Source organism: Procambarus clarkii, chromosome 70 (genome assembly GCF_040958095.1).
Source record: "Procambarus clarkii isolate CNS0578487 chromosome 70, FALCON_Pclarkii_2.0, whole genome shotgun sequence".
NCBI classification, from domain to species: domain Eukaryota; kingdom Metazoa; phylum Arthropoda; class Malacostraca; order Decapoda; family Cambaridae; genus Procambarus; species Procambarus clarkii.
The window spans coordinates 11,288,508-11,315,936 of NC_091219.1; the positions used below are offsets into that span (position 1 = coordinate 11,288,508).

The 27,429-nt window shown below is 39.6% G+C and overlaps 2 protein-coding genes across 2 annotated transcripts; both read left to right on the forward strand.

Annotated features, from left to right (window-relative positions):
• The first annotated feature begins 6,172 nt into the window (after positions 1-6,172).
• LOC138349734 (uncharacterized) lies at positions 6,173-17,937 on the forward strand. Its single transcript, XM_069311583.1, has 5 exons — positions 6,173-6,489; positions 13,532-13,575; positions 16,745-16,826; positions 17,611-17,731; positions 17,909-17,937. The coding sequence occupies exons 1-4, from the start codon at positions 6,183-6,185 to the stop codon at positions 17,616-17,618; spliced, it is 441 nt and encodes a 146-aa protein (XP_069167684.1). The 5' UTR covers positions 6,173-6,182; the 3' UTR covers positions 17,619-17,731; positions 17,909-17,937.
• Positions 17,938-18,344: 407 nt separating this feature from the next.
• LOC138349658 (uncharacterized) lies at positions 18,345-25,700 on the forward strand. The gene is made up of 12 exons (XM_069311582.1): positions 18,345-18,462; positions 19,195-19,317; positions 20,738-20,967; positions 21,307-21,485; positions 21,868-21,961; positions 22,361-22,693; positions 22,853-22,899; positions 23,368-23,459; positions 23,825-24,026; positions 24,154-24,320; positions 24,549-24,733; positions 25,015-25,700. The coding sequence occupies exons 3-8, from the start codon at positions 20,809-20,811 to the stop codon at positions 23,420-23,422; spliced, it is 867 nt and encodes a 288-aa protein (XP_069167683.1). The 5' UTR covers positions 18,345-18,462; positions 19,195-19,317; positions 20,738-20,808; the 3' UTR covers positions 23,423-23,459; positions 23,825-24,026; positions 24,154-24,320; positions 24,549-24,733; positions 25,015-25,700.
• The last annotated feature ends 1,729 nt before the right edge of the window (positions 25,701-27,429 follow it).

Consider the following 27,429-nt stretch of genomic DNA (forward strand, 5'->3'; position numbering starts at 1 on the left):
GCTTATCGAAAGGGAAACTATGAGGAGATGAGTAAATTCATAAGGGATATACCATGGGACACAGAACTCAGAACTAAGTCCGTACAAGACATGATGGACTATGTCACCCAAAAGTGTCAAGAGGCGGTTAACAGATTTATCCCAGCTCGACAGGAAAAAAACGAGAAGCAAAAGAAGAATCCATGGTTTAATAAGGAATGTATGAAAGCAAAGGAGCTGAACAAAAGGGAATGGAGGAACTTCCGTAATAACAGAACACCAGAAAGTAGAGAGAGATACTCGAGAACCAGGACCGAGTATGTTAGTGTGGGAAGGGAAGCTAAGAAAAAGTATGAAAATTATATAGCTAATAAAGCCAAGACCGAACCAAAGCTACTACACAGTCACATCAAGAGGGAAAACAACAGTGAAGGAACAAGTGATGAAACTTAGAACTGGTGAGGACAGGTACATAGAGAATGACAAAGAGGTGTGTGAAGAACTCAACAAGACGTTCCAGGAGGTCTTCACAATAGAACAAGACTGGTCACTGTGCTAGGAGAGGTGGCAGTAAACCAGGCGGCCTTTGAAGGGTTCGAAATTACAAGAGATGAGGTCAAGAGGCACCTGTTGGATCTGGACGTGAGAAAGGCTGTTGGCCCAGACGGAATCTCACCATGGGTATTGAAAGAGTGTGCAGGAGTGCTTTGCTTGCCACTCTCCATAGTGTATAGTCGGTCACTGGAAACGGGAGACTTACCATAAATATGGAAGACGGCTAATGTAGTCCCAATATACAAAAAGGGTGACAGACAAGAGTCACTGAACTACAAGCCAGTGTCTTTAACTAGTATACCATGCAAGGTGATGGAGAAGATCGTGAGAAAAAACCTAATAACACATCTAGAGAGAAGGGACTTGGTGACATCCCATCAACATGGGTTCAGGGAGGATAAATCCTGCCGTACAGACTTAATAGAATTCTACGATCAGGTGACAAAGATTAGGCAAGAAAGAGAAGCATGGGCGTACTGCATTTTTTTTTAACTGACAGAAAGCCTTTGACACAGTACCCAATAAAAGGCTGATCCATAAGCTGGAGAAACGAGCAAGAGTAACTGGTAGGGCGCTCTTGTGGATAAGGGAGTACTTAAGCAATAGGAAGCAGAGAGTTACAGTAAGGGGTGAGACCTCAGATTGGCGTGAAGTCACCAGTGGAGTCCCACAGGGCTCCGTACTCGGACAATTCTTGTTTCTGATATACGTAAATGATCTCCCAGAGGTTATAGACTCATTCCTCTCAATGTTGGCTAACGACGCCAAAATTATGAGAAGGATTAAGACAGGGAAGGACAGCCTAAGGCTTCAAGAAGACCTGAACAAGCTGCAGGAATGGTCGAACAAGTGGTTGTTGGAGTTTAACCCAAGCAAATGCAATGTAATGAAGATAAGTGTAGGGAGCAGGAGGCCAGATACAAGGTATCATTTAGAAGATGAAATACTTCAAGAGTCAGAGAGAGAGAAAGACCTGGGGGTTGATATCACGCCAGACCTGTCCCCTGAAGCTAATATCAAGAGGATAACATCAGCGGCATATGCCAGTTTGGCTAACATAAGAAGGACCTATATAGGTAAGTACAATTAGGTAAGTACACACACACACGCCCACACACCTCGTGTGTGTGGTGTTGGGGCCTCGTAGCCTGGTGGATAGCGCGCAGGACTCGTAATTCTGTGGCGCGGGTTCGTTTCCCGCACGAGGCAGAAACAAATGGGCAAAGTTTCTTTCTCCCTAAGTGCCGCTGTTACCTAGCAGTAAATAGGTACCTGGGAGTTAGTCAGCTGTCACGGGCTGCTTCCTGGGGTGTGTGTGTGTGTAGTGTGGGAAAAAAAAAGTAGTTAGTAAACAGTTGATTGACAGTTGAGAGGCGGGCCTAAAGAGCGAAGCTCAACCCCCGCAAAACACAACTAGTAAACACACACACACACACACACACACACACACACACACATACACACAGGAAGCAGCCCGTAACAGCGGCCAGTAACTCCCAGGTACCTATTTACTGCTAGGTAACAGGGGCATCAGTGTGAAAGAAAGAAAGGCCATTTATCTCTGCTGGCGCCGGGAATCGAACCCGGGCCACACGATTACGTGTCCCACGCGGTGTCCATTCAGCTACCAGACCCCGTGGACTCCATTTCATGATGGTGTCCGAATGCATGATAGAGCTAATGAGTTAGCCAAAGAATCTGCCTTTAAAGGAGAAATTTAGTATAACCTTGGATTGTCAATAAGCAGTCTGAGAGCAATAGTATACCAAGAACTTCAACAAAATTTGTAGCTCTGATGCAAAGTGAAATCGGCACCAGTAATTCCTTCTGTCATCATACTATCATGCAAGAGGAGCCACACATCTATGGATCATCCAGTAAAATCAGCAGACTTCTAGATGTTACTACTGCTCGGCTTAGACTTGGTTACAAGTATCTCTGGGGAATTCTCATTATTTGCTGATGTAGATCTGACCAAATGTAAACTGTGTCATTGAAATTATTCTCACACCCTCCGTCACTATGTGATGGAGTGCGAAAAGATACGTGAATTCAGAGACAGTTCTATGACAAATGTTCCAGACATGTGTAAATATTTAATTCAAAATGATATGCTACCAGAAATTTTATATATCCCCCAAATATCCCCAGTTTGCTAACTGTAGGTAGTAACTAAGTGATTGTAACCTATCCGCCGCTGCCCACTGGATGGGGGACGGTGTGCAGGAAAAACATATCAAGTGTGACACTAGCTCTCCACATATGTCAGTTGCTTAATTTAGAAACTGTACTTGTGGTCGACCTCGACTCCAATGATGATATGACGATGTGTATTGAATTTTGTAACTAGCTCATCAAGACTGTAACTTGCTTAGCAAAATGAATTGTGGGGTTCAGTCCCTGAGCCCATTATGTGCCTCTGTAACCCTTTCCACTACGGCCCACATGATGGGTATGGGGTGTATAATAATTTAACTAAACTAAAAAACTAACTAAGCCAAATAGGTACTATGTTATAGCGAGAGCGGGTCGTACAGTGTATAGTGATTTTGTCATGGGTCCTGTAAACTGTTTATAGTGCTTGTGTCAAGTGCTCCTGTCAGGTATCCTGTAAACTGGGTATAGGAATTTTGTCTGAGCTTCTGTGAACTGTTTGTAGTTACTGTGTCAGGACTCCTGTAAACTTAGTATGGTGCTTGTGTCAGGAGTCCTGTAAGCTCAGTGTATAATGCTTGTATCAGAGCTGTAAACTGTGTATAGTGACTGTGTCGGGGGGTCCTTTAAACTGTTTATAGCGATTGAATCATGGTTCCTGTAAACTGAATATGGCTTTTAGTAACAGGGCTCCTGCGAACAATCTTGGGTGCGTGAATCAAGGCTCCTGTGAACTGTAAATGGTGCTTGTTGCAGGGTTCGTGTAAACAATGAACGGTACTTGTGTCTGGGCTCCTGTAACCTCGATATTACTGGCGTCAGGGTTCCTGTATATTTCTGGCTATTACTTGAGTCAGGGCTCCTGTATATTCTGGACATTACTTGTGTCAGGGGCTCCTGTAAATTGCGTATAATAACTGTGCCAAGGCTTATCTAAACCGCTCCGCAGAATTACCCAAAGCCTCCTATCATTACGTAAGTAATGAAGAAATATGATATATATCTTCAATGTACATTATTATTTCTTCATTATTTTCCCAACTTTAATTATTGATTGTGTGGCATGTAGGACATGAAAAAATATATTTTAACTCTGAAATAATAGCATTTCATTACTAATTAAAGCGAAAATATGTGGCAGGTGACGCCGTAGGAAGTCGACTGTCCAAGCCAAAATATTGTAGAGCGACTTATGCAAGATATATTGTTGCCTGGAGACTAATTGCTGGCATATCAGCCTCCTGTACACAGTTATCCAGTCGTCACACTTCTCTCATATAATCGCAAATTTAATTTGTAATATTAATTTATAGAATGCATGAAAGCATATTTACAATAATATTTAGCATAAATTACCACAAAACATTTTTAATTTATGAAGAAAATATTTCTGGAAGTTAAATTAACTCCATAAAAGAATTGTGTGCGTTTGCTCCTTAAACTACTATGTACTTGAAAACGTCATGTACGTTTTCTGATATATTGCTTAATTTAAAGAGATTTTCATATTAGACTTATATTTTTATATGTTAGCAGAAATACAGGGATAAAACCTTTTTTGCGAATCTATCAAAGGGATAATATCTTATGAGAGAAGAATGATATTCATATTTTAAAGAAGGTTTCTTTGCCAACGCTCTCCATATCGATGAGAACTACGACTTTTAGAAGATCAACGTTAATTTTATCTAGATATTGTAATAAACGCAAGTAATCTATGTCATCAGAAAGGCAGGAATATATACTACATCTTAAATCCCTTGTCATATATATAACTGAAGTGAAAGCGAAGATTTGTGCATTTTTATGGTTACTCGATGGCTCGCTCTGAGAGTGTGAAGCTCTACACACTAGCAATCAATTGAGTAATTAACTTGCATATATGCCACTTAAGCTTAAAAATCTATCTATACCTCTGAAGAAAGTATATAGTTGAATATATCTGATTTTAATATATGAAATAAACGTTAATATAACGTCATAATAACATAACGATAGCGTGTATATAACATTATATTCACGTCATACAAATGAGATATTTATGTTAAAATAACGTAAATTGGATAGTTTACATAAATTAATCATAAAAAACAAAATGTTGACTGTTTTTTTTTATTTTTAAATATATAGCATGAAAACATTATAATTGCATATTCCCTATAATTTTTAACTTTTTACATATATCTTAAAAAATTGCGTCTCAAGACGGTATGTTTTTAGTTATCTCTAATGGTAGCACAGAGACGTATATAAATCAATAGTTATAGTGCTACCTCTCTGCCACCATTTAAAAACGCTCACAAACGTTTTGTGTTTGCTGGGTGTTATGTAAGTAATGTTATGTGAGCACTATTAGGTAAGCACTTTTTATGAACATTGTTAGACAAACACTGCTATAAAAGCCCTGTTAAGTGATGCTATATAAGCATTGTTAGGTAAGCACTACTATATAAGCGCTACTAGGTAAGCACTGTTATATAAACCCTGTTCGGCAAGCAATGCTATATAGGCACAGTTAAGTAAGCACTGCTATCTAAGGACTGCTAGGTAACCACTGCTATAGAAATAATGTTGGGTGAGCACTGTTATATAAGCCCTATTAAGTAAGCACTGCTATATAAGCACGCTTACATAATCATTGCTATTTAAACAATGCTGGTTAAGCACCGTAATATAAGCACTGTTAGGTGTGCGCTACTGTATAAACAATGTTAGGTAAGCACTGCTATATGCACTAATAGGTAAGCCCTACTGTATGAACATTGTTAGGTAATCACTGCTATATAAGCACTGTTAGGTAAGCATTGTTATATAAACACTTTTAGGTAAGCACTGCTATAGAACAAATGTTAGGCAAGCACTGCTATAGAACAAATGTTAGGTAAGCACTGCTATATAATCACTGTTCGGCTAACACTGCTATATTAGCACCGTTCGGCTAACACTGCTATATTAGCACCGTTCGGCTAACACTGCTATATTAGCACTGTTCGGCTAACACTGCTATATTAGCACTGTTCGGCTAACACTGCTATATTAGCACTGTTCGGCTAACACTGCTATATTAGCACTGTTAGGATAACACTACTATATTAGCACTGTTCAGCTAACACAGCTATATTAGCACTGTTTGGCTAACACTGATATATTAGCACTGTTCAGCTAACACTGCTATAAGCACTGTTATACAAACACTGCTATCTAAGCACTATTAGGGTAACACTGCTATATAAGCACTGTTAGGCTAACACTATATAGCAATGCTATATACGCACTGCTATAAGCACTGTAATACAAACACTGCTATATAACCACTGTCATACAAGCACTGATATAAGACTGTTATGATAACACTGCTATATAAACAAAGTTAGGTAAGCAGTGTGAGGTAATCAGTGTTGTGGAAGAGGAGCACGTTTAGGAGAGACTCAGCAGTGTTTCAGGAACCCAGAGGTTGCCAGGTCGACCAATGAGTTAAGAAAACGAGTCATATTATGCGTCGTCCTGGGCTGGTTAGCTGCGGCTCCGGCTTGACAACACAGCTCCAGTTTTTACACAGCGCCGACCCAGTGAACTGTGAGAGGTGCCAGCGCTCTCCTTGGGGAACATCTCTCAGTACATCCTTAAGCGCCCGGGGAACCCCACACCAGCCACACGTGTCCCGCCAGCAACACCTACTGAACCTTTCACCTGCCACAGGTCTTGGTCAGAATAACCTCCTCTCAAGCAGTCGTCAACACCTTCACCTCACCTGCAGAAGCCACGATGAAGCTGTTGCTGCTCTCAGCTCTATTGTTTGCGGTGAGTGGAGTTTTTTAATGCCTTGGTTCCAGAGGGACAAGGTCAGTATGCAATCACAATCTTGTTTAATATTGTTTGTATACTCATGCGTCCAATAGGTCATTTATTATGTGTCCCATACCCATCCTGTGAGTGGTATTGAACTTTATACTCATCCTTTGAGTTATAGGAGACCCAATACCCATTTTTTTCAGTAATAGTTGGTCTATATCCATCTCGTGAGTAGTAGTGGACTCAATACACATCCTATGTGTGACATTGCATCTCATCATCATCCTTTTAATGATAGTGTACCCCATGCCCATCCTATGAGGGGTATTGGACCCCATACCCAACATGTGAGTGGAAGCAGACCCCTTACCCATCCTTTGAGTTGTATTGAGCCTCATACCAATTCCGTAAATAGTATAAACGTTATCCCCATCCTGTGAGCGGTATTGAGCCCCATACCCATCCTGCGAGTGGCAGTGAACCTCATCCCATCCTGCGAGCAGCAGTGAACCCCATACTTATCCTGCGAGCGGTAGTTAACCCCATGCCCATCCTGCGAGCAACAATGAACTCTGTACTATACCTGAGAGTGACAGTTGACCCCATACCCAATTCTTTAGAGTGTTGCATACCCATTTCTTTTAAGTAGTAATAGATCCCCCAATCCTTTAAGTTGTTTTAAATCACCCATACGCCTGTGTGTGGCAATGGACCCCCATACACCTCCTGTGAGCGGTAATGGACCCCCAACCACCTCCTGTGAATGGGAATGGACCCCCATATACCTCGTTGAGTGGTAATGGACCCTCTAATTCCTACTGTAAGTGGTAATGGAACCCCATATACCTCCTGTGGGAGGAAATGGACCCTATATACCTCCTGTAAGTGGTAATGGACCCCCATACACTTCCTGTGAGTGGTAATGAGCCCCCATATGCCTCCTGTGAGTGGTAATGGACCCCCATACACCTGTGAGCGGCAATGGATCCCCATATACCTCCAGTGAGAGGAAATGGACCCTATATACCTCTTGTAAGTGGTAATGGACCTCCATACACCTCCTGTGAGTGGTAATGAACCCCCATTTGCCTCCTGTGAGTGGTAATGAACCCCCCATATATCTCCTGTGAGTGGTAGTGGATCCCCCATATACCTCCTGTGAATGGTAATGGACCTCCTTATGACTCCTGTGAATGGTAATGGACCTCCATATGACTCCTGTGAGTGGTAATGGATCTCCATATACCTCCTGTGAGTTATAATGGACCCTCCTATATCTACTGTCAGTGGTAATGGACCCCCATATACCTCCTATCAGTGGTAATGGACCGCATACCCATCCTGTGTCGCAGTGCATCTCATACTCTTTTTGTGAGTACAGAGACAATGAGTTGAATGGTGCAACAGTAAACTTTCTGGTGTGGTGGTTCAACAGTAACAGCAGCCAACGTTGTGAATTGGTGGTTTAGTGGTACAGCAGTTAACCATTGTGGTGTGATGATTCAGTAGTACAGAACGTAACATCGTGGTGTGGGAGGTTCAGTGGTACAGCCCTATACCACTGAGAAAGCAAAAGAATATGCAAGAGATTGAACCAGTGATTGTGCAAGAGATTGGTCAAGTGATTATGCAAAAGAGCAAGAGAAGAGAAGAGCAAGAAGTTATTGTTCAAGAGATTGATTAACCGATTGAACAAGTGAATGTAAAAGAGATTACGCAAAAGAGGAAGAAATTGGCTGAGTGATTAAGAAATTGATTGGGAAGAGACTGAGGAAGAGATTAAGAAGTTGATTGGCAAGAGAATGAGGACGACATTGAGTATAAAAATTGGCAAGAGACTGAGCCAACAGACTGAACAATAGAATGAGAAACAAAAATTGGAACAGAATTAGCAAGAGTTTGAGCCTGAGATTTGGCAAGAGATTATTCAAAAGATGGGTTTGAGAACGGACAAGAGAGTGAAGAAAAAGATTGTGCAAAAGACTAAGCAAAAGGTTATACAAAAGATTGGGTAAGTGATTGGTCAAGAGATTCAGCAAGAGACTAGGCCTAGAGGTTGAACAAGACATTGGACGCGGGACTGGACTAGAGGTTTGGCAAGACATTGGACGAGAAATTGGACTAGAGATTTGACATGCCATTGGGAGAGAGACTGGACTAGAGGTTGGAGAAGACATTGGGAGAGAGACTGGACTAGAGGTTGGAGAAGACATTGGACGAGAGAATCTGGACTAGAGGTTGGAAAAGACATTGGACGAAAAGACTGGACTAGAGGTTGGACAAGACATTGGACGAGAGATTGGACTAGAGATCTGACATGGTATTGGGAGAGAGACTGGACTAGAGGTTGGAGAAGACATTGGGAGAGAGACTGGACTAGAGGTTGGACAAGACATTGGGCGAGAGACTGGACTAGAGGTTGGGCAAGACATTGGACGAGAGATTGGACTAGAGATTTGACATGGCATTGGGAGAGAGACTGGACTAGAGGTTGGAGAAGACATTGGGAGAGAGACTGGACTAGAGGTTGGAGAAGACATTGGGAGAGAGACTGGACTAGAGGTTGGAGAAGACAATGGGAGAGAGACTGGACTAGAGGTTGGAGAAGACATTGGACGAGAGAGACTGGACTAGAGGTTGGAAAAGACATTGGACGAAAAGACTGGACTAGAGGTTGGACAAGACATTGGACGAGAGACTGGACTAGAGGTTGGGCAAGACATTGGACGAGAGATTGGACTAGAGATTTGACATGGTATTGGGAGAGAGACTGGACTAGAGGTTGGAGAAGACATTGGGAGAGAGACTGGACTAGAGGTTAGACAAGACATTGGGCGAGAGACTGGACTAGAGGTTGGGCAAGACATTGGACGAGAGATTGGACTAGAGATTTGACATGGTATTGGGAGAGAGACTGGACTAGAGGTTGGAGAAGACATTGGGAGAGAGACTGGACTAGAGGTTGGACAAGACATTGGGCGAGAGACTGGACTAGAGGTTGGGCAAGACATTGGACGAGAGATTGGACTAGAGATTTGACATGGCATTGGGAGAGAGACTGGACTAGAGGTTGGAGAAGACATTGGGAGAGAGACTGGACTAGAGGTTGGAGAAGACATTGGGAGAGAGACTGGACTAGAGGTTGGACAAGACATTGGACGAGAGACTGGACTAGAGGTTGGGCAAGACATTGGACGAGAGATTGGACTAGAGATTTGACATGGCATTGGGAGAGAGACTGGACTAGAGGTTGGAGAAGACATTGGGAGAGAGACTGGACTAGAGGTTGGGCAAGACATTGGACGAGAGATTGGACTAGAGATTTGACATGGCATTGGGAGAGAGACTGGGCTAGAGGTTGGAGAAGACATTGGGAGAGAGACTGGACTAGAGGTTGGAGAAGACATTGGGAGAGAGACTGGACAAGAGGATGGAGAAGACATTGGGAGAGAGACTGGACTAGAGGTTGGACAAGACATTGGACGAGAGACTGGACTAGAGTTTGGAGAAGACATTGGGAGAGAGACTGGACTAGAGGTTGGAGAAAACATTGGGAGAGAGACTTGACTAGAGGTTGGAGAAGACATTGGGAGAGAGACTGGACTAGAGGTTGGAGAAGACATTGGGAGAGAGACTGGACTAGAGGATGGAGAAGACATTGGACGAGAGAGACTGGACTAGAGGTTGGAAAAGACATTGGACGAAAAGACTGGACTAGAGGTTGGACAAGACATTGGACGAGAGACTGGACTAGAGGTTGGGCAAGACTGGACTAGAGGTTGGGCAAGACATTGGACGAGAGATTGGACTAGAGATTTGACATGGTATTGGTAGAGAGACTGGACTAGAGGTTGGAGAAGACATTGGGAGAGAGACTGGACTAGATGTTGGACAAGACATTGGGCGAGAGACTGGACTAGAGGTTGGGCAAGACATTGGACGAGAGATTGGACTAGAGATTTGACATGGTATTGGGAGAGAGACTGGACTAGAGGTTGGAGAAGACATTGGGAGCGAGACTGGACTAGAGGTTAGACAAGACATTGGGCGAGAGACTGGACTAGAGGTTGGGCAAGACATTGGACGAGAGATTGGACTAGAGATTTGACATGGTATTGGGAGAGAGACTGGACTAGAGGTTGGAGAAGACATTGGGAGAGAGACTGGACTAGAGGTTGGACAAGACATTGGGCGAGAGACTGGACTAGAGGTTGGGCAAGACATTGGACGAGAGATTGGACTAGAGATTTGACATGGCATTGGGAGAGAGACTGGACTAGAGGTTGGAGAAGACATTGGGAGAGAGACTGGACTAGAGGTTGGGCAAGACATTGGACGAGAGACTGGACTAGAGGTTGGGCAAGACATTGGACGAGAGATTGGACTAGAGATTTGACATGGCATTGGGAGAGAGACTGGAATAGAGGTTGGAGAAGACATTGGGAGAGAGACTGGACTAGAGGTTGGGCAAGACATTTTACGAGAGATTGGACTAGAGATTTGACATGGCATTGGGAGAGAGACTGGGCTAGAGGTTGGAGAAGACATTGGGAGAGAGACTGGACTAGAGGTTGGAGAAGACATTGGGAGAGAGACTGGACTAGAGGTTGGACAAGACATTGGACGAGAGACTGGACTAGAGGTTGGGCAAGACATTGGACGAGAGATTGGACTAGAGATTTGACATGGCATTGGGAGAGAGACTGGAATAGAGGTTGGAGAAGACATTGGGAGAGAGACTGGACTAGAGGTTGGGCAAGACATTGGACGAGAGATTGGACTAGAGATTTGACATGGCATTGGGAGAGAGACTGGGCTAGAGGTTGGAGAAGACATTGGGAGAGAGACTGGACTAGAGGTTGGAGAAGACATTGGGAGAGAGACTGGACTAGAGGTTGGACAAGACATTGGACGAGAGACTGGACTAGAGGTTGGGCAAGACATTGGACGAGAGATTGGACTAGAGATTTGACATGGCATTGGGAGAGAGACTGGACTAGAGGTTGGAGAAGACATTGGGAGAGAGACTGGACTAGAGGTTGGGCAAGACATTGGACGAGAGATTGGACTAGAGATTTGACATGGCATTGGGAGAGAGACTGGGCTAGAGGTTGGAGAAGACATTGGGAGAGAGACTGGACTAGAGGTTGGAGAAGACATTGGGAGAGAGACTGGACAAGAGGATGGAGAAGACATTGGGAGAGAGACTGGACTAGAGGTTGGACAAGACATTGGACGAGAGACTGGACTAGAGGTTGGAGAAGACATTGGGAGAGAGACTGGACTAGAGGTTGGAGAAGACATTGGGAGAGAGACTTGACTAGAGGTTGGAGAAGACATTGGGAGAGAGACTGGACTAGAGGTTGGAGAAGACATTGGGAGAGAGACTGGACTAGAGGATGGAGAAGACATTGGACGAGAGAGACTGGACTAGAGGTTGGAAAAGACATTGGACGAAAAGACTGGACTAGAGGTTGGACAAGACATTGGACGAGAGACTGGACTAGAGGTTGGGCAAGACTGGACTAGAGGTTGGGCAAGACATTGGACGAGAGATTGGACTAGAGATTTGACATGGTATTGGGAGAGAGACTGGACTAGAGGTTGGAGAAGACATTGGGAGAGAGACTGGACTAGATGTTGGACAAGACATTGGGCGAGAGACTGGACTAGAGGTTGGGCAAGACATTGGACGAGAGATTGGACTAGAGATTTGACATGGTATTGGGAGAGAGACTGGACTAGAGGTTGGAGAAGACATTGGGAGAGAGACTGGACTAGAGGTTAGACAAGACATTGGGCGAGAGACTGGACTAGAGGTTGGGCAAGACATTGGACGAGAGATTGGACTAGAGATTTGACATGGTATTGGGAGAGAGACTGGACTAGAGGTTGGAGAAGACATTGGGAGAGAGACTGGACTAGAGGTTGGACAAGACATTGGGCGAGAGACTGGACTAGAGGTTGGGCAAGACATTGGACGAGAGATTGGACTAGAGATTTGACATGGCATTGGGAGAGAGACTGGACTAGAGGTTGGAGAAGACATTGGGAGAGAGACTGGACTAGAGGTTGGAGAAGACATTGGGAGAGAGACTGGACTAGAGGTTGGACAAGACATTGGACGAGAGACTGGACTAGAGGTTGGGCAAGACATTGGACGAGAGATTGGACTAGAGATTTGACATGGCATTGGGAGAGAGACTGGAATAGAGGTTGGAGAAGACATTGGGAGAGAGACTGGACTAGAGGTTGGGCAAGACATTGGACGAGAGATTGGACTAGAGATTTGACATGGCATTGGGAGAGAGACTGGGCTAGAGGTTGGAGAAGACATTGGGAGAGAGACTGGACTAGAGGTTGGAGAAGACATTGGGAGAGAGACTGGACTAGAGGATGGAGAAGACATTGGGAGAGAGACTGGACTAGAGGTTGGACAAGACATTGGACGAGAGACTGGACTAGAGGTTGGAGAAGACATTGGGAGAGAGACTGGACTAGAGGTTGGAGAAGACATTGGGAGAGAGACTGGACTAGAGGTTGGACAAGACATTGGACGAGAGACTGGACTAGAGGTTGGAGAAGACATTGGGCGAGAGACTGGGCTAGAGGTTGGACAAAACTTTGGGAGAGAGACTGGACTAGAGGTTTATACCTGGTTGATACCTGGTTGATGGGGTTCTGGGAGTTCTTCTACTCCACAAGCCCGGCTCGAAGTCAGACTTGACGTGTGAGAGTTTGGTCCATCAGGCTGTTGTTTGGAGCGGCCCGCAGGCCCACATACCCACCACTCCTTGAAGGAAACAATCTAGTTTCCTCTTGAAGATGTCCACGGTTGTTCCTTTGGACAAGACTGGTGGTTCAGGTTGGACAAGACTTTAAGAGAGAGACTGGACCAGAGGTTAGACAAAATTTTTGGAAGAGACTGGGTAAGTAAGACCAGAAGGACTTTGCAAACATTTAAAAAAAATTTAAGTTATCAAGTCATCTGAAATTTCTTTCAGTTAGCTTAGACATTAATTAATATTAAATTATTTTGTTGTTTTATCAGATTGTTGTTGTGGGAACAACTTCTCAGCCCACACTTTACCCTTGGTAAGTACACTGTTTGAATGTTGTCATTATTAGTGTTCCTTGAGTGTTTGTGTTTGAGTGTTTGAGAGTTTGTACCTTGAGTGTTTGAATGACAACGTACTACAACAAGTACGTTGTCCTTGTTAATGTTCTTTGAGTGTCTGGTTGGTACGTTGTCCTTGTTAGTGTTCCCATGAGTGTCTTGGTGGGGTATTTTGTCCCCTTGTGTGACCCCTTAAGTGTCTGGTTGGTAATGTAACCCTGTGAGTGCCAGGTTTGTAGTTTACTCCCGTGAGTACCTTGATACTTTCCTCCCGTGAGTACCTTGATACTTTCCTCCCGTGAGTACCTTGATACTTTCCTCCCGTGAGTACCTTGATACTTTCCTCCCGTGAGTACCTTGATACTTTCCTCCCGTGAGTACCTTGATACTTTCCTCCCGTGAGTACCTTGATACTTTCCTCCCGTGAGTACCTTGATACTTTCCTCCCGTGAGTACCTTGATACTTTCCTCCTGTAAGTACCCTGATACTTTCCTCCCGTGAGTACCTTGATTCTTTCCTCCCTAGAGAACCTCGATGCTTTCCTCCTGTGAGTACCCTGATACTTTCCTCCCGTAAGTACCTCGATACTTTCCTCCCGATAGTGCCTTGTTGAGAAATTACCCCAATGAGCGCCAGGTTTGAACTTTGCCACTATGAGTGCCAGATTTGTATTATGTATGCATGAATGCCTGGTTTGGTACTTTGTTCCAGTGAGTGCCTGGTGAGTTCTTTTCCCCCATGAGTGTTTGGTTGGTACTTTGTCCCCGTGAGTGTCTGGTTTGTACTTTGTTCCTGTGAGTGCCTGGTTGGTACATTGGCCCCGTGAGTCCCTGGTTGGTACTTTGTTCCTGTGAGTGCCTGGTTGGTACTTTGTTCCTGTGAGTGCCTGGTTGGTACTTTGTTCCTGTGAGTGCCTGGTTGGTACTTTGGCCACAATGAGTGCCTGGTTGGTAATTTGTCCTCGTGAGTTTCTAGTTAGTATTTGGTTCCAGTGTAATTGTGAGATTACAGTCTACGGGGGATGGCACTAATACAAGTGGCCTCAGTCAGAAAAGACTGCACTGACAACAACAAGTGCAGCTTATTAATTTAAGGCTGACGTAGGTGGCGTAGAGCCGCCGCCAGAGTCCAAATCCTTGACGCTCTAATGATCCACTGGGTCGTTTGATTCCGTAACTGCTGACGGCAGTTGTCAGAGAAGCTAGTCGATTCTCATACCAAATTTGTTGGTATGTGTGTGGCTATGAAACTGGCTCGAGTTCAAGTATCCAAAGCAACATGTAGGGATCACTTGAAACGGTAAGGAAACGGATCACGGATCACTTGGGATGGTACTGAAACTAGGAGGAGGAGGAACTAGGAAGCCAGTCACTGGATACCGAATGGGAGATGAAGTCCTTCACGAAACGGACAGAGAAAAAGATCTGGGAGTTGATATCACGCCAAACCTGCCTCCCGAAGCCCACATCAAAAGAATAACATCAGCGGCCTATGCGAGGCTGGCTAACATCAGAACTGCTTTCAGAAACCTGTGTAAAGAATCCTTCAGAACCTTGTATACCACATATGTAAGGCCAATTCTGGAGTATGCAGCCCCAGCATGGAGCCCGTATCTAGTCAAGCACAAGACAAAGCTGTAAAAAGTTCAGAGGTAAGCCACTGGGCTAGGGGAGACATGATCACCACATACAAAATTCTCAGGGGAATTGACAGGGTGGACAAGGATGGATTATGTAATACGGGTGGCACACGCACAAGGGGACACAGGTTGAAGCTGAGTACCCAAATGAGCCACAGAGCAACCCATCCTCCGAATAGACAGTACTTTTTAATACTAAGTGTAAAAAGTACATTTTCATACTTACGTATTTAGTACATAAATGCACTTACCGGGCTGTTCCAGCTACCGGCTGGCCTCCCTAGAATATTCTCCCCGAAACGAGGAATACGTTTTCTTTAATGTAACGGGTGTGTTGTTTTCTTTTCTTAATTTTTGCGGATACTCAGTCAATTTTGCTTATACTTGTATACTCAGCCCAAATTTTGCCTTTATAATTTAAGGTATCATGAAAATTGGCCGCTTTTGAGGCAATTAAGCATAGCAGAAGCACAGTCACTGACATTCAAAGGAAAGAAGGAATGAGATAACTATTTAAATTACGATTTAAATCCTTCTAATTTTTGCTCGTTCGTCAATGAGAACTGATGCCAACGCACTGGCCAATAAACTGAATAATACTGGCCACTAAACAATAGATTGATTGATTGGTGATTGATGAAGATTAAGCCACCCAAAAGGTGGCACAGCCATGAATAGCCCGTAAGTGGATGCCCTCTCTGAGCCATTACCAGTATCAGTAGATGATACTGGAGATCTGCGGAGGTGCGATCGCACCCTGCCTGACGGGAGATGTCTCCCGTGACTAAACAATAAACTGAACCTATCATAAAGAAGAACGACGACCACTGACCGTCTAGTGCTCCAACAGAGTGTAACTGTAATTAACAATGCTCAAGTCCTGACCAACAGTCAAATATTAATCCATCAGCCACGAAGCAGACCGTCTCCCAACATCAACTCTAGTGCAGGGTCCTGTTGAAAAATTTTTTCCGCTTTTACATAGGTTTACCGTGACAGACACTAACAATAATAGCCTTGAAGAGGAAAGGAAATTGGCAGATTGTCGAAGGTTTGCCTTGATATTTTCCAGCTATACAGTACTTTAAAAGAAAAGTTAACAGATGTTTGACTTTTATCCTTCTGTTTGACCAATATTTACCAATCATCGGGATGAATACTTATATGACACAAACTAGACATATTAGTATGAAAAAGAACTAACAATTCTCCAAATAGTAGGACGTTATTCAGTTTTCATGGATATATTCATTTTCGGGTGTTCGACTTCAGTTTGGAAATATGAAAAGGCACAGTTTGGTGCATTCAGATGATAAAGCTTTATGACATTAATTACAAATGGCATAAGAAAGAAGCAAATATTAGTTATATTTAGAACCTATAACAAAATAATTTAAGTAAAACAGTTGATATAAAAAGCTGTATATAATTAAAAGTTGTTAGTTTCATCGCAATGAATGTAAACATGTGATCATTCGTTCAAAAACAATAACACACGTGATCCTAGATTTTGCAGTCATCGGGAGAACAAATCCTTCATGCAAACTGCACCTACTATCAAGAAGAAGAAGATCCTAGATTTGGGCATGGTATGTAAAGTTTTCTCGGCATTTATGTAAATAATTCCTTCATATGTAATATTTTACTAATTGAAAAGAATGCAAATGTTTCATTGCTGTTTAGTTAAATAATTTTCAAAAACTTGTTGCAGTATTAAAGTTTTGCTTGTTATGTGTAGGAAGAATATATTTTACTGCATATTGGTATACACATTCCAATACGTTTTTAGTATGCAGCATGTTGTTTTTATCAATTATGTTTTTTATAATAAGCTTCCTAGAAGGTTGTAACAGATCCCATGAGCACCACACCAGAAACAAATACCTATTTGATATTCCAAGAGTACGACTTAGTTAAACTAGAAATGCTTTACAAATCAAGGGACCTCGAATGTGGCCTTCCCAATTATGTTAAAGACTGTACCTCTCCCAACCAGTTTAAGTTAAAAACTAAGTACTACCTAATTAACTCAATGTAACCTACCTCACCCCCAAAATGTCAACTCATCTCTTCTATTTAAAACAATGCTGTTTGTTGACCAAATTGTATTTTACTTTTTTCTGCCATGTTTCACCCCCCCCCCCCCTCCCTTTTTTTCCATTTTTTCTTATTTTTTCTCAACACAATTTATACTTAAATCTCTTTTAGTATTAAGTTTTAGTCTTAGTGTTTTTCCTGCCCAAAACACTTTTCGTAATAGTGGCTTTAGGCATTGTATGTACTAGCTCTATCTATAAATCCATCTACTTTTGTATCTTACCTTGTATGCATGTACTTTACCAGAATAAATAATTGTATTTGTATTTGTAATAGGTAGATGATACAGAAAGCAGTACAATGTCTGTCACAAATCCTTTTACTGCGGCAGCATTAAGACCACAAGTCAGTAGAATAAATATGCCTGGAAGATCGACCCCAGCCAGCATACTAGCAGGTAAAAAAACATTTAATCAGCTTTTGACAAAATTACAAATAATGATGTGTTATGTTATGTCATTGTGTTAGGTTAGCCTAGCTATTATTTCCAATTTGTTTTTTAATTTGTATTAGTGTGCAGTACTAGGCTATTGTAACAAATTGGAATGTACAACATCCAATATTTTTTTGGCAGATTCGTTCTTGGCTCCTGAAAACTATCTTTACTTACCAGATGTACCAAGAATAACTCCGGACAATAATGATGGTATTGTTTATAAAATCATTTGATTATGGCCTTTATAATACATTAATATCAAAGTTTACAACCTTGTGTAATACAGTAAGTCTTTGTTTTAACAATAACAACAGAATTTGTTTCTATGCTCAGCATAATTGGCTTGAAATCCATTATCCCATTATAATTTCTATCACTTTGATCATTGGTTTGGACAATTACATCAAAACATTTAATGTAGCTTCTCTTGCTACAGTTATAATGTATCCTATTGAGAATGTATATTTTTTTAACAGAAGGTATCCAGACACTAGCAATTTTAGCTAAAGAGAACCTTCATCGTGAATATTTGAAAATAAACTCAGCTCTCCAGAAAAAATGTGAATATATGTAGCGAAGTTTAAATATTGAGGACCTAAATTATCTGAAGCCTTCAAACAAGAAAGGAAAAGGAGAAAATTACTGCAGGATTATTGAAATCAATCAAACACAACGTTCAAACTTATCAGAAGGTAATTTTTTATTTAGTTATTTATTCCATGACCCATGTTTGTGTGTTCCTATATCATAGTATAATGATAGGTTTAATTGCTATTGTAGATTTCATTTTGCCTCAGACTTAAAATTATTTAGGTTTTTGGTGTTTTATTATTCAAAATTTGTTTATAGATAATCCAAGGTTATAGTCAACTTCTCCTTTGAAAACAGATATTTACCTGAATGCCACAAACTCTAGTAGCTTAGAAGAGTACAGGAAGCCCGCGGCTTGTCGAAATTCCCCCCATTTGCCTTTATGATCATTTTTTGGGTATATTTAGAAATTCAGCACAGTTTTGGCAGTTACAGCTCTGGTGGGTAGGCACTTCCATGTGTTAATAACCCTCTGGGTCAAAAATAATTTCCTGTTGTCAGCCCTACATTTTGGTTTGTTGAACTTGAAACCGTTGCTCTTTGTTTGTATTACATCTGAACCAAACTAGCCAAACTTTTTTTGATAGTGTCATTGACTGCTTTATATCTGGCAATCGTTCCCTGTGTCTTATGACAGATTAGGCCATGGCTGCCACATTGGTCTGCCCTTGCATAGCCGCAATTACACCGGTGTCCGCAAATACACCGGTGTTCGATGGAGATAGGGGCAGCGATGGTCATAGACAGCAAAAAAATGTAGATAGTTTACAAATTAAAAATAGATAAAGTGTTGTGGAATTACCATACTTAAAGGTTGATTTTCTGCCAAACAGCCCTTCTGCCTGCTTCTCTTTCACCTCCACACATTCAAAGTTCTGACTTCTCAACTAGTGTACCAACATATACTCAAACATATTTACCAGCTGCAGAACAAACACCCAAATCATTGAATTCTGGTACGTCCCTATTTGAACTATGTAATGTAATATAATCTTAGTACCTAGTATCTACTATATATATATATATATCATAGTCTAACTAACACATTACTGAAAGCTGTCAGTTGTTCTAGATGCTTATATAATATGTATAAAATACACTTTTATTTATTACATCTATTTGCTCTTGAAGATTTTCCTGACTAATTTAGAATCCCATATTTCAAAGTACTTGCTGCAGAACTGGAGGAAATTTATGATTCTCAAGCAAGCATTTCTGATTGGCAAAAAAGAAGAAAAAATAGTGAGATTAAATGGGGAGAACGTAGGTCAATGTGGTTTAGCTGGACATTGTCGAAGTTGGGTGTTCCAGATAAAGGTAAATAACAGCTTTAGTGTGTAATTATGGATAAATTTCAATGTAATTATGAAATGCATGATTAATGTCAATCTCTGAATACACTTAGATGTTTGTCATTTTTAAACTTGGTATACAATATTTCTAAATCCAGTATTACCATTCAAAGTACATAATTACATTTTTTGGGGGAAAACCAGGCAAATGTTGTTTACAATGTAGAAGTTGTGAGGCAAGCATAAAATGTGAAGACTGCTTTCATTTTTTGTGTCATAAATGTGATCAGCAGCAGAATTTTGTAATGCCTTTCCACCAGCGATTCTGCTGGAAAAATGGGTTCTTCGAGCCTTTAGACCCAACACAAACTGTGTGTTCAGATGGGAATGTCATTCACTGGAGTAAGTAATGGAGCTGTAGTCTGTTTCTTATACTCTCATTTCTATCCTGAACCAAGCAGTGTTTTAAAATTTTGTTTAGTTCATGTAATTTTTTTAGTAGTTTTTGTATTGGTCATTTTCCTCATTAATTATTGATTACCTCATTAATTACAGATTTTTAGTTAAATAATTGAATATTTATTTGTTATTAAATATAAATCTTTCATGTAACTCCAGTTAATGGTAAAAAAATTATTAGTAATTTAAAATGTAATGATTGAAACATGTATTTATTTTGCTGCATAGCTGATCTTGTAAATTTAGTTGTTACCAGAGCCTGTTGTATCAGCACATCCACCTAATTCCTGCCCGAACTGCAGTGAGAGCAAGTTCACAACTTTAAGCTCCAATAATTTGTGCATCTTTGTAACTTTAAGTGGTAGGTTACTTTAAGAAACATTTATTTGATACTAGTATTGGTAGCTGGCATTGCTCAGGTGACCCAGGCTACAGTCTTCATCAATATAACCATTTATACTTCACTCTCTTTACTTATGAAGACGTATTTATATCACATACGTATTTATAACCATACAGAGAATTGTTTATGGGTTGGTTTACACATATATTGATAGCCACACTTGAGTCCCTTGCCAAATAAAATTGTTTTACTTCAATTTTTTTATTTTTTTGTGGGGGGCAGGAAGGTATGATCTGTATACCCCAATATTTAGGTGCAAGTGCGGATATGTAGATGAAGAACTTGGGAAAGCCATGCACCAATCTGGTTTTTATTCAACTGGAAAAAATAGTAGCACTTTCTACAGCATAAATCTATTGGTTTCCTGGCATTTTCTCAAGAGAAGCAGCCCTGGAACTTCTCTTCAGGCATTAGTTAGTGCACTGGAATTATTTGGTGCTTCTCGAGGGCGTGTAAGTTTTCATACCATTACTGTTTTAATAGTGCAAGTATTAAATTGATGTATAAACTTAAAAACTAAGTTTGTTACTAAGCAAATGCATTGTCATTATTTAAGAAATAGGGTTAAATATTATTAAATTAATAAATAGCATGAATATTCTAAATATATATTTTATATATGTCTAATATCATAAGAAATGGAAATGGATTACCAATCTTTAACAATTTCTCTTTTTATGTAATGCTCATGTAAGTTTATTTTCATTTCCTGCAGGTATTTATAGTCTGTTGCTTAACATGCCACTGCTTGTTACTTTTTGATAATTACTTACACACATTTTACATCTTAGCATGGTCCCATCAATTTTGAGACAACAAAAAGAGTCTTCTTTGAATGGCGTTTCCATCAGTATGAACTTGGGAAAATAAAAGGAGAATTTGACAAGGGGTGCCCTGCATGTGATACAACACCTGTGGCTGTACATATTGATGGCAACAAGAAACTGTATCGTTACAACAAAGTTGGGAGGTAAATATTCAAGTTAAAATATTTAATGCTGCTCATTATTGTTAAGGTATAATGTAAGGTGTAGTAATATGTTTGTAGTACTATAAACACAGCACTGTATAATATTTATATAGTGTCATGCAACTTTTAATCAGATTTTTTTTAATTGTTAACTGATTACACCTTTATTACTTGCCTTTCAACTTCAGTTGAATTTTTTTATTTGGACTAAGGCTTTACTAATTAAAAAATATTTATTTCACTATATACATTCATTTAGAATAGGAGGGATTATGATGTGAATGCCAGCTTGGGTAGTTGAATTAGTTTTAAGTGAAATGATGTTTAACTGTCATCAAAATGTCTCACACAATGAACATTCATTAATTTAATATCATTCCAGAGGGATCAGAAACTCATATTATTCTGGTGGTATCTTCGCTTGTGACAAAGAAGTTCAAGATCACGTTTCCACTATTCAGAACCTTAAAACTCAAGTAAGAATATTTTTACATCTGTTCGAAAGCCTAAAAATAGGTTTTCAAATAGAAACCTAAGACCTAATACCAGGTTTTTACCCATACAATATTTGAAGAGTACCTTTATATATTAGCTTGAGACATTATCAATAATGTATATTAATTGGACGGTTCCTAACTATATCATGTTCAAAAAAATCTATAAAATATATGGAATGCATATTGAATGATGAAAAATATTACATAAAAAAAATTACATTTATATATGACTAAGATATATATATATATATATATATATATATATATATATATATATATATATATATATATATATATATATATATATATATATATATATATATATATATATATATATATATATATATATATATATATAATTTTACTTTTGTCCAACAGAGTAGCCATATGTGTGGAGTGTCGCCATTGAAAGCTGCCAAAAATAAACCTGTTTCATTTAGAAGTTTGGATGAAACCGGCATAAGCATGGCTTCCTGTCGACATGAAATTATTCTTGCTGCATTAAATATGTATCAGGGAGAGCTCTACAGTTATGCCCACTATTTGCAAATGAACCGTTTACAAAATGTGTCCTTCATATGCCTGGATATCATCTGTAAATACTGGCCATGGTCCTTAAAGATTTCATCAAGAGAACAGAAGTTCTCACTTGGGCAAGGAAAGCCTTTTTTAGGAGTCCTACATGCCAAAGGACATTCTTGGTATTGTCAGGTAAATAATCTAATACTGTAATAATATTTTGACTTCGTTTTACTGTAAGTTGGAAAATATAATTTCTTTTAAACTCTTATATGTAAGGATTTATCTGTTAAATGCAAATTGTTAATACAGTAGGTAGTTTTTAACAAACGTTATACTATTATATCAAAGGTTTTGTATGGAGGGCGGTGGCAAGAAGGAAGTGGCCTGACATCTGGGTAGGAGGCAGAGCAAGTATTTTCCTACCTTTCAAGATATAACAACAACACTAAGAACATGCTTAAGTTCTAAATTTTGTACCTTTCAATCAAATCAGTACAATGGTAATATTTGATGGTTATATATATCCATATAATGTTATAAAATAATATAAGAATATAGGAAATTGCAGAAAGGCATTTTGGCTCATATAAAGTAGCATTATACTCATATGCAACCAACATATACATGTATAATCCTTGTTTGAAAAATCAAGTTGTCCCTGTTTTTATGCTTTCTTTCACATCCTGATATTTTCTTTATCTTATTACTTTACCACTATTTTTGAGCTCTTTCTTTCCTCTGAAATAACAATTAATTCATTCCACTTAAGACAGCATCAATATCATCATCCTTTTACTTTCCAATCAGTATTTTGAGACACACAGTATAAAGATGTCAATGAATAACTAAATTTATTTCCACAGAGCGTACAGAAGAACTGACAGAGGGGGCACTCTTTTGGAATCACAGAAAAATTAATGGAGTGCCTCGGGCATTAGTTGCCAGATTCAGAAAGGTATTAACATATGAATTGTTCTATACAATGAAAATATAGAATTATATATAAATATACAATTGTTCTATACAATGAATCAAGTGTATATACATGTTTTTTTTTATCTTTAATCTTATTATAAGACACTAATAGTATTTTCTTCTCATAGACAAAGTAAAATTGGATAAAAACCCACTTGTGTATTTGGGAAATTTATGTAAAGAATTACACCAAGTCTTTCACACACTCCTTGGTGCTTTGTCAAGGTCTGAATCTGGAAAACACATACTCAGACCTTGACAAAGCACTAAGGATAGTTCAAAAGACTTTGTTTAACTTTGAACATAAATTTTACAATAAATATGATGGCATTTATTTTTAAATAGGCCACAGAGACAGCTGCAGCAGTTTCAAATGAGATTCACAGGCCTAATGTCCCAGAATCTGTTATTGAGAAATGGAGATCAGAATTACTGATCATTGCAAGATCCTTAAATAACAGATCCTCTGCCAATAACATTGAGCATACTATCGAGGCATATGGAGAGAATATAAGGCATCGCAAAAATCAGATTACCACTTATGCAGGTAGACATTAATTGTTTGTTCACTGAAACCTAAACATTAATACAGTACACAGTTGTTAAATTAGTTTTTCTATGTAAAATACTATTGGTGCAAATCAAATATTTGATAACAACCTGAAACTTTACAGTTTCATCTAAAATGAGAGCTGTATTGAGAAACAAAAATGAAGTTGAGAAAAAAAACTACGAGATCTCATAAAAATCTACAATCAGAACCATCCGGATTTGTCTGAAGCAGATGTTTTAACTGGCATCCTTCCATGGCACAATTTATTGCTTCATCAAAACACAAGTGGTATTTACACAAGATCTAATGATTCATTAGTTTTCTCAGCATTTTCAAATATTTATATAATTGTATTAATTGTACTTTTATATATGGAAAGACTGCAATACCATTAAATTGAGTTTGTTTTCTAAAGGTAAATTTTATAGATACAATTTTTAATGATGTTTAATTCACAAATGATTCCCATTATCATAATTTGTCAATCACATACTGTATTTTCATTTTGCATTATAGTGTCCCTGACTGAAAAAAGAAGTGCAGTGGAAAAGTTTGAGCTCCAGAAGAGATGTAGAGAGGAGGAATCGCTAACCATTCAAGAAATGATAACATGGTTACAGTACTACAAAAAGACAAGGGACAAACTATCCGAGTATATTCAAGAATTACAATGTGATTCTTTCCCTTCATGTCTCTGCAAGGTAAGAAATTCAAAATACTTTTTGCAATTTAGATCTTCAAAACACTCAACTCACTTAAATGTGTTCAATTAGTCAGAGTAATATTGCCATCACCTTTCACATTTAAACTATGAAACACTTCCATTTTCAAGAGTGGTACTGTGGAGAATATGGCTTTTATTATTATTTGTATCCTTTTGTTTTACTTAATCTATACTTTTATATATTTGCATTATGTACAACTAAATAGGTACAGTATATATTTGACTCTAAGATGTTTTAAATACTGTATTATATTCCAGGATTCTAACACGTACACCATTGAAAACCCAATTCTGTCAGAAAAAGAGAAACGTGGATTATTGGCTCTTCTCAATCAGGGTCAAAAGCAATGTGCTGACAAGCTTACTGAAGCCAAACATTTATTTAGTTCCTACCAGCCAAATGAGGTCTATGAGCCTTTCTTGGAGCTCTTAGAAAGTGATGAAGATGAAGACATGTATTTACAAAATGAATAGATACAAATGAACAAATCCACAAGAGCCATGATGAGGGTTCGAACCTATGTCTGAGAGGATCCCACACGAGCCTTAATGGACTGTGTTACGACATGGCAAAAGAATTCCAACCGGGAGTTCAACTGACCTCAATCATAGATTTAAGGCATCACGCTATTGCGATTTCTGTGTTTAACAAATAGATACAAGATAGGCTTTTAAATTTTTAAATTTTTACTTACTTACTTTTGTCCTGTTGCTTGGTTACATGAATTGACCACACAAATTATGTTGCTTAGTTACAGAGATTCTTATAACTACATGAATTTTGTTGTTCATTTATAAGCCCATTATGTGCCTCTAAAAATTTCCACTGCCACTCACAGGATGGGTATGTTGTGCATAATAAATAAACTAAACTAATATTTTATATGCATATACTTTTGTCTTTTAATACAATAAAACTGGATTATATTAAAATATTTTCCTAATGCTGTGTTTTTCTCAACCCTCTGAAACTATCACTGGAAAAAAAAGTGGTAGCCAAGAGGAGGATTCGAACCCCTCACTTGGTACTCTCAAACTAGCACTGTAGACCACCATGCAACTACTTTGTGAAAATTAATGCCACCTGGGATACCATTGAATCCTCTGATTAAATCCAATTCTCAATGATACATCACATCAATATGATTTCATAATACAAAGGCATGCATACTCTCAATATAAAATACCTTAAACACTCAAGTGAGTGTTGTGTATTGATGTGTGATTTAAAAGTTGAGTAGGTATGGAGGACAAGTACTGGGCTTTATTGTTTGGGATGGTAAAAAATCAAGTCAAAATGTTTATTCAGGTAAATGTACATACATAGATGAGTTACAAACATAATGTTGGATTTATAGATAGAGCTAGTGCATACAATACCTAAACCCATTAATGTGCACAGCGTTTCGGGCAAGGTTTGTGTGTCACATTTCATGATTGCTTGAGAGAGGGGGAAGGAAAGAGAGAAATGGGGAGATGGAGGCAACGGGTATTTGAGGCTGAAATACGCAGAGTAGAAAGCTTTCAATAGAAATAGCAGCAGTAAAAATTCGTCCTGAAGTGTCATAAAGGAAAAGGGTCGTAAGAAGACTTTGAGAAGACTGCCTACAGATATCATAAGGACTTCCAACCATTCGCCGTGCTGGAGGACGAATGAACGTCGTCATTCCTTCATTTTCTAGTGTGTGGATTGGTCAACATAAGGGAGGAATCCTGATTATATGTAGCATATTTAGTCGAGCATACAGACATATGTAGGTGAAACCTTGCAGAACAATGGTGTGAGTTGAGCGCACTGAGAGTCGGTACAGTATCTCGCAAGTGTGTTCTAGACCACACTTGAAAGTAGATTAGTTAATATTTGCTATTCTGCTGCTTATATGCTCTTGGCAACAAAGTAAGGTGTAGTAGAGGGGATAGTAGTAATAATAAGAACTGCAGAGGGCCTATTGGCCCATACGAGGCAGCTCCTATTATAACCACCGAATGAGAAGGAGATAGAAATAGGAATAAGAAGAGGATAGCAAGGGAGCGTAGGAGCAGACAATGAACAGAAAAAGGGAGAAGAGAGAAAGTTATGTTCTGGTCTTGTGCTTACACTCATGGTGGGTAGAGTAAATAGTTCCGTGATTTGGGTGTTCATGGTAGGTTGTATATATATGTGTTTCATTGAATATGACCGCATATTCTGTATTTATTATTTTCTGGTTTAGGGCTTCTATCCCTCTAACTATTTTCTTAGCATCAGGGCTTAATTGAAATAGGAGTTCTCCAAAACTCATTTTCGTACTTTTAAGGTGAAGAAAAGAAGTGATTTACTATAGATTTGATTGATTGATAAAGATTAAGCCACCCAAGAGGTGGCACGGGCATGAATAGCCCGTAAGTGGTACAATTTTTTTTTCTTAGTATTCTAAGGTTGCATTTAACCATCAAGCTGTTATCGCAGGGGAGGATACTGCTTCACAGTCTTTATGAGGGGTGTCCAGCTGCTGGACACCTTTGTTGACCAGGAGAGTGGCTGTGTTGATGGCTTCAGGGTGGCCACTGCATGATTCAGGAACTCTTAAAGCTCTTCTAAGGTCATTGGTTGCTTCACATTCCAGAAGATAGTGAAGTAATGGCTTTTCTGTGACAGTTTGGCAGAAGATGCACTCTCTCTGTCGGGGTTCA

Excerpts from the sequence above, each read along its gene's own strand:
- LOC138349658 (XM_069311582.1), top strand. The coding sequence starts at position 20,809 with ATGCACCAATCTGGTTTTTATTCAACTGGAAAAAATAGTAGCACTTTC. Across the intron at positions 21,486-21,867 it reads CGTTACAACAAAGTTGGGAG|AGGGATCAGAAACTCATATT; the intron begins GTAAATATTCAA and ends ATATCATTCCAG. Across the intron at positions 22,900-23,367 it reads GGAAGTGGCCTGACATCTGG|AGCGTACAGAAGAACTGACA; the intron begins GTAGGAGGCAGA and ends TTATTTCCACAG.
- LOC138349734 (XM_069311583.1), top strand. The coding sequence starts at position 6,183 with ATGCGTCGTCCTGGGCTGGTTAGCTGCGGCTCCGGCTTGACAACACAG. Across the intron at positions 6,490-13,531 it reads TCTCAGCTCTATTGTTTGCG|ATTGTTGTTGTGGGAACAAC; the intron begins GTGAGTGGAGTT and ends TTGTTTTATCAG. Across the intron at positions 13,576-16,744 it reads CAGCCCACACTTTACCCTTG|ATTTTGCAGTCATCGGGAGA; the intron begins GTAAGTACACTG and ends ACGTGATCCTAG.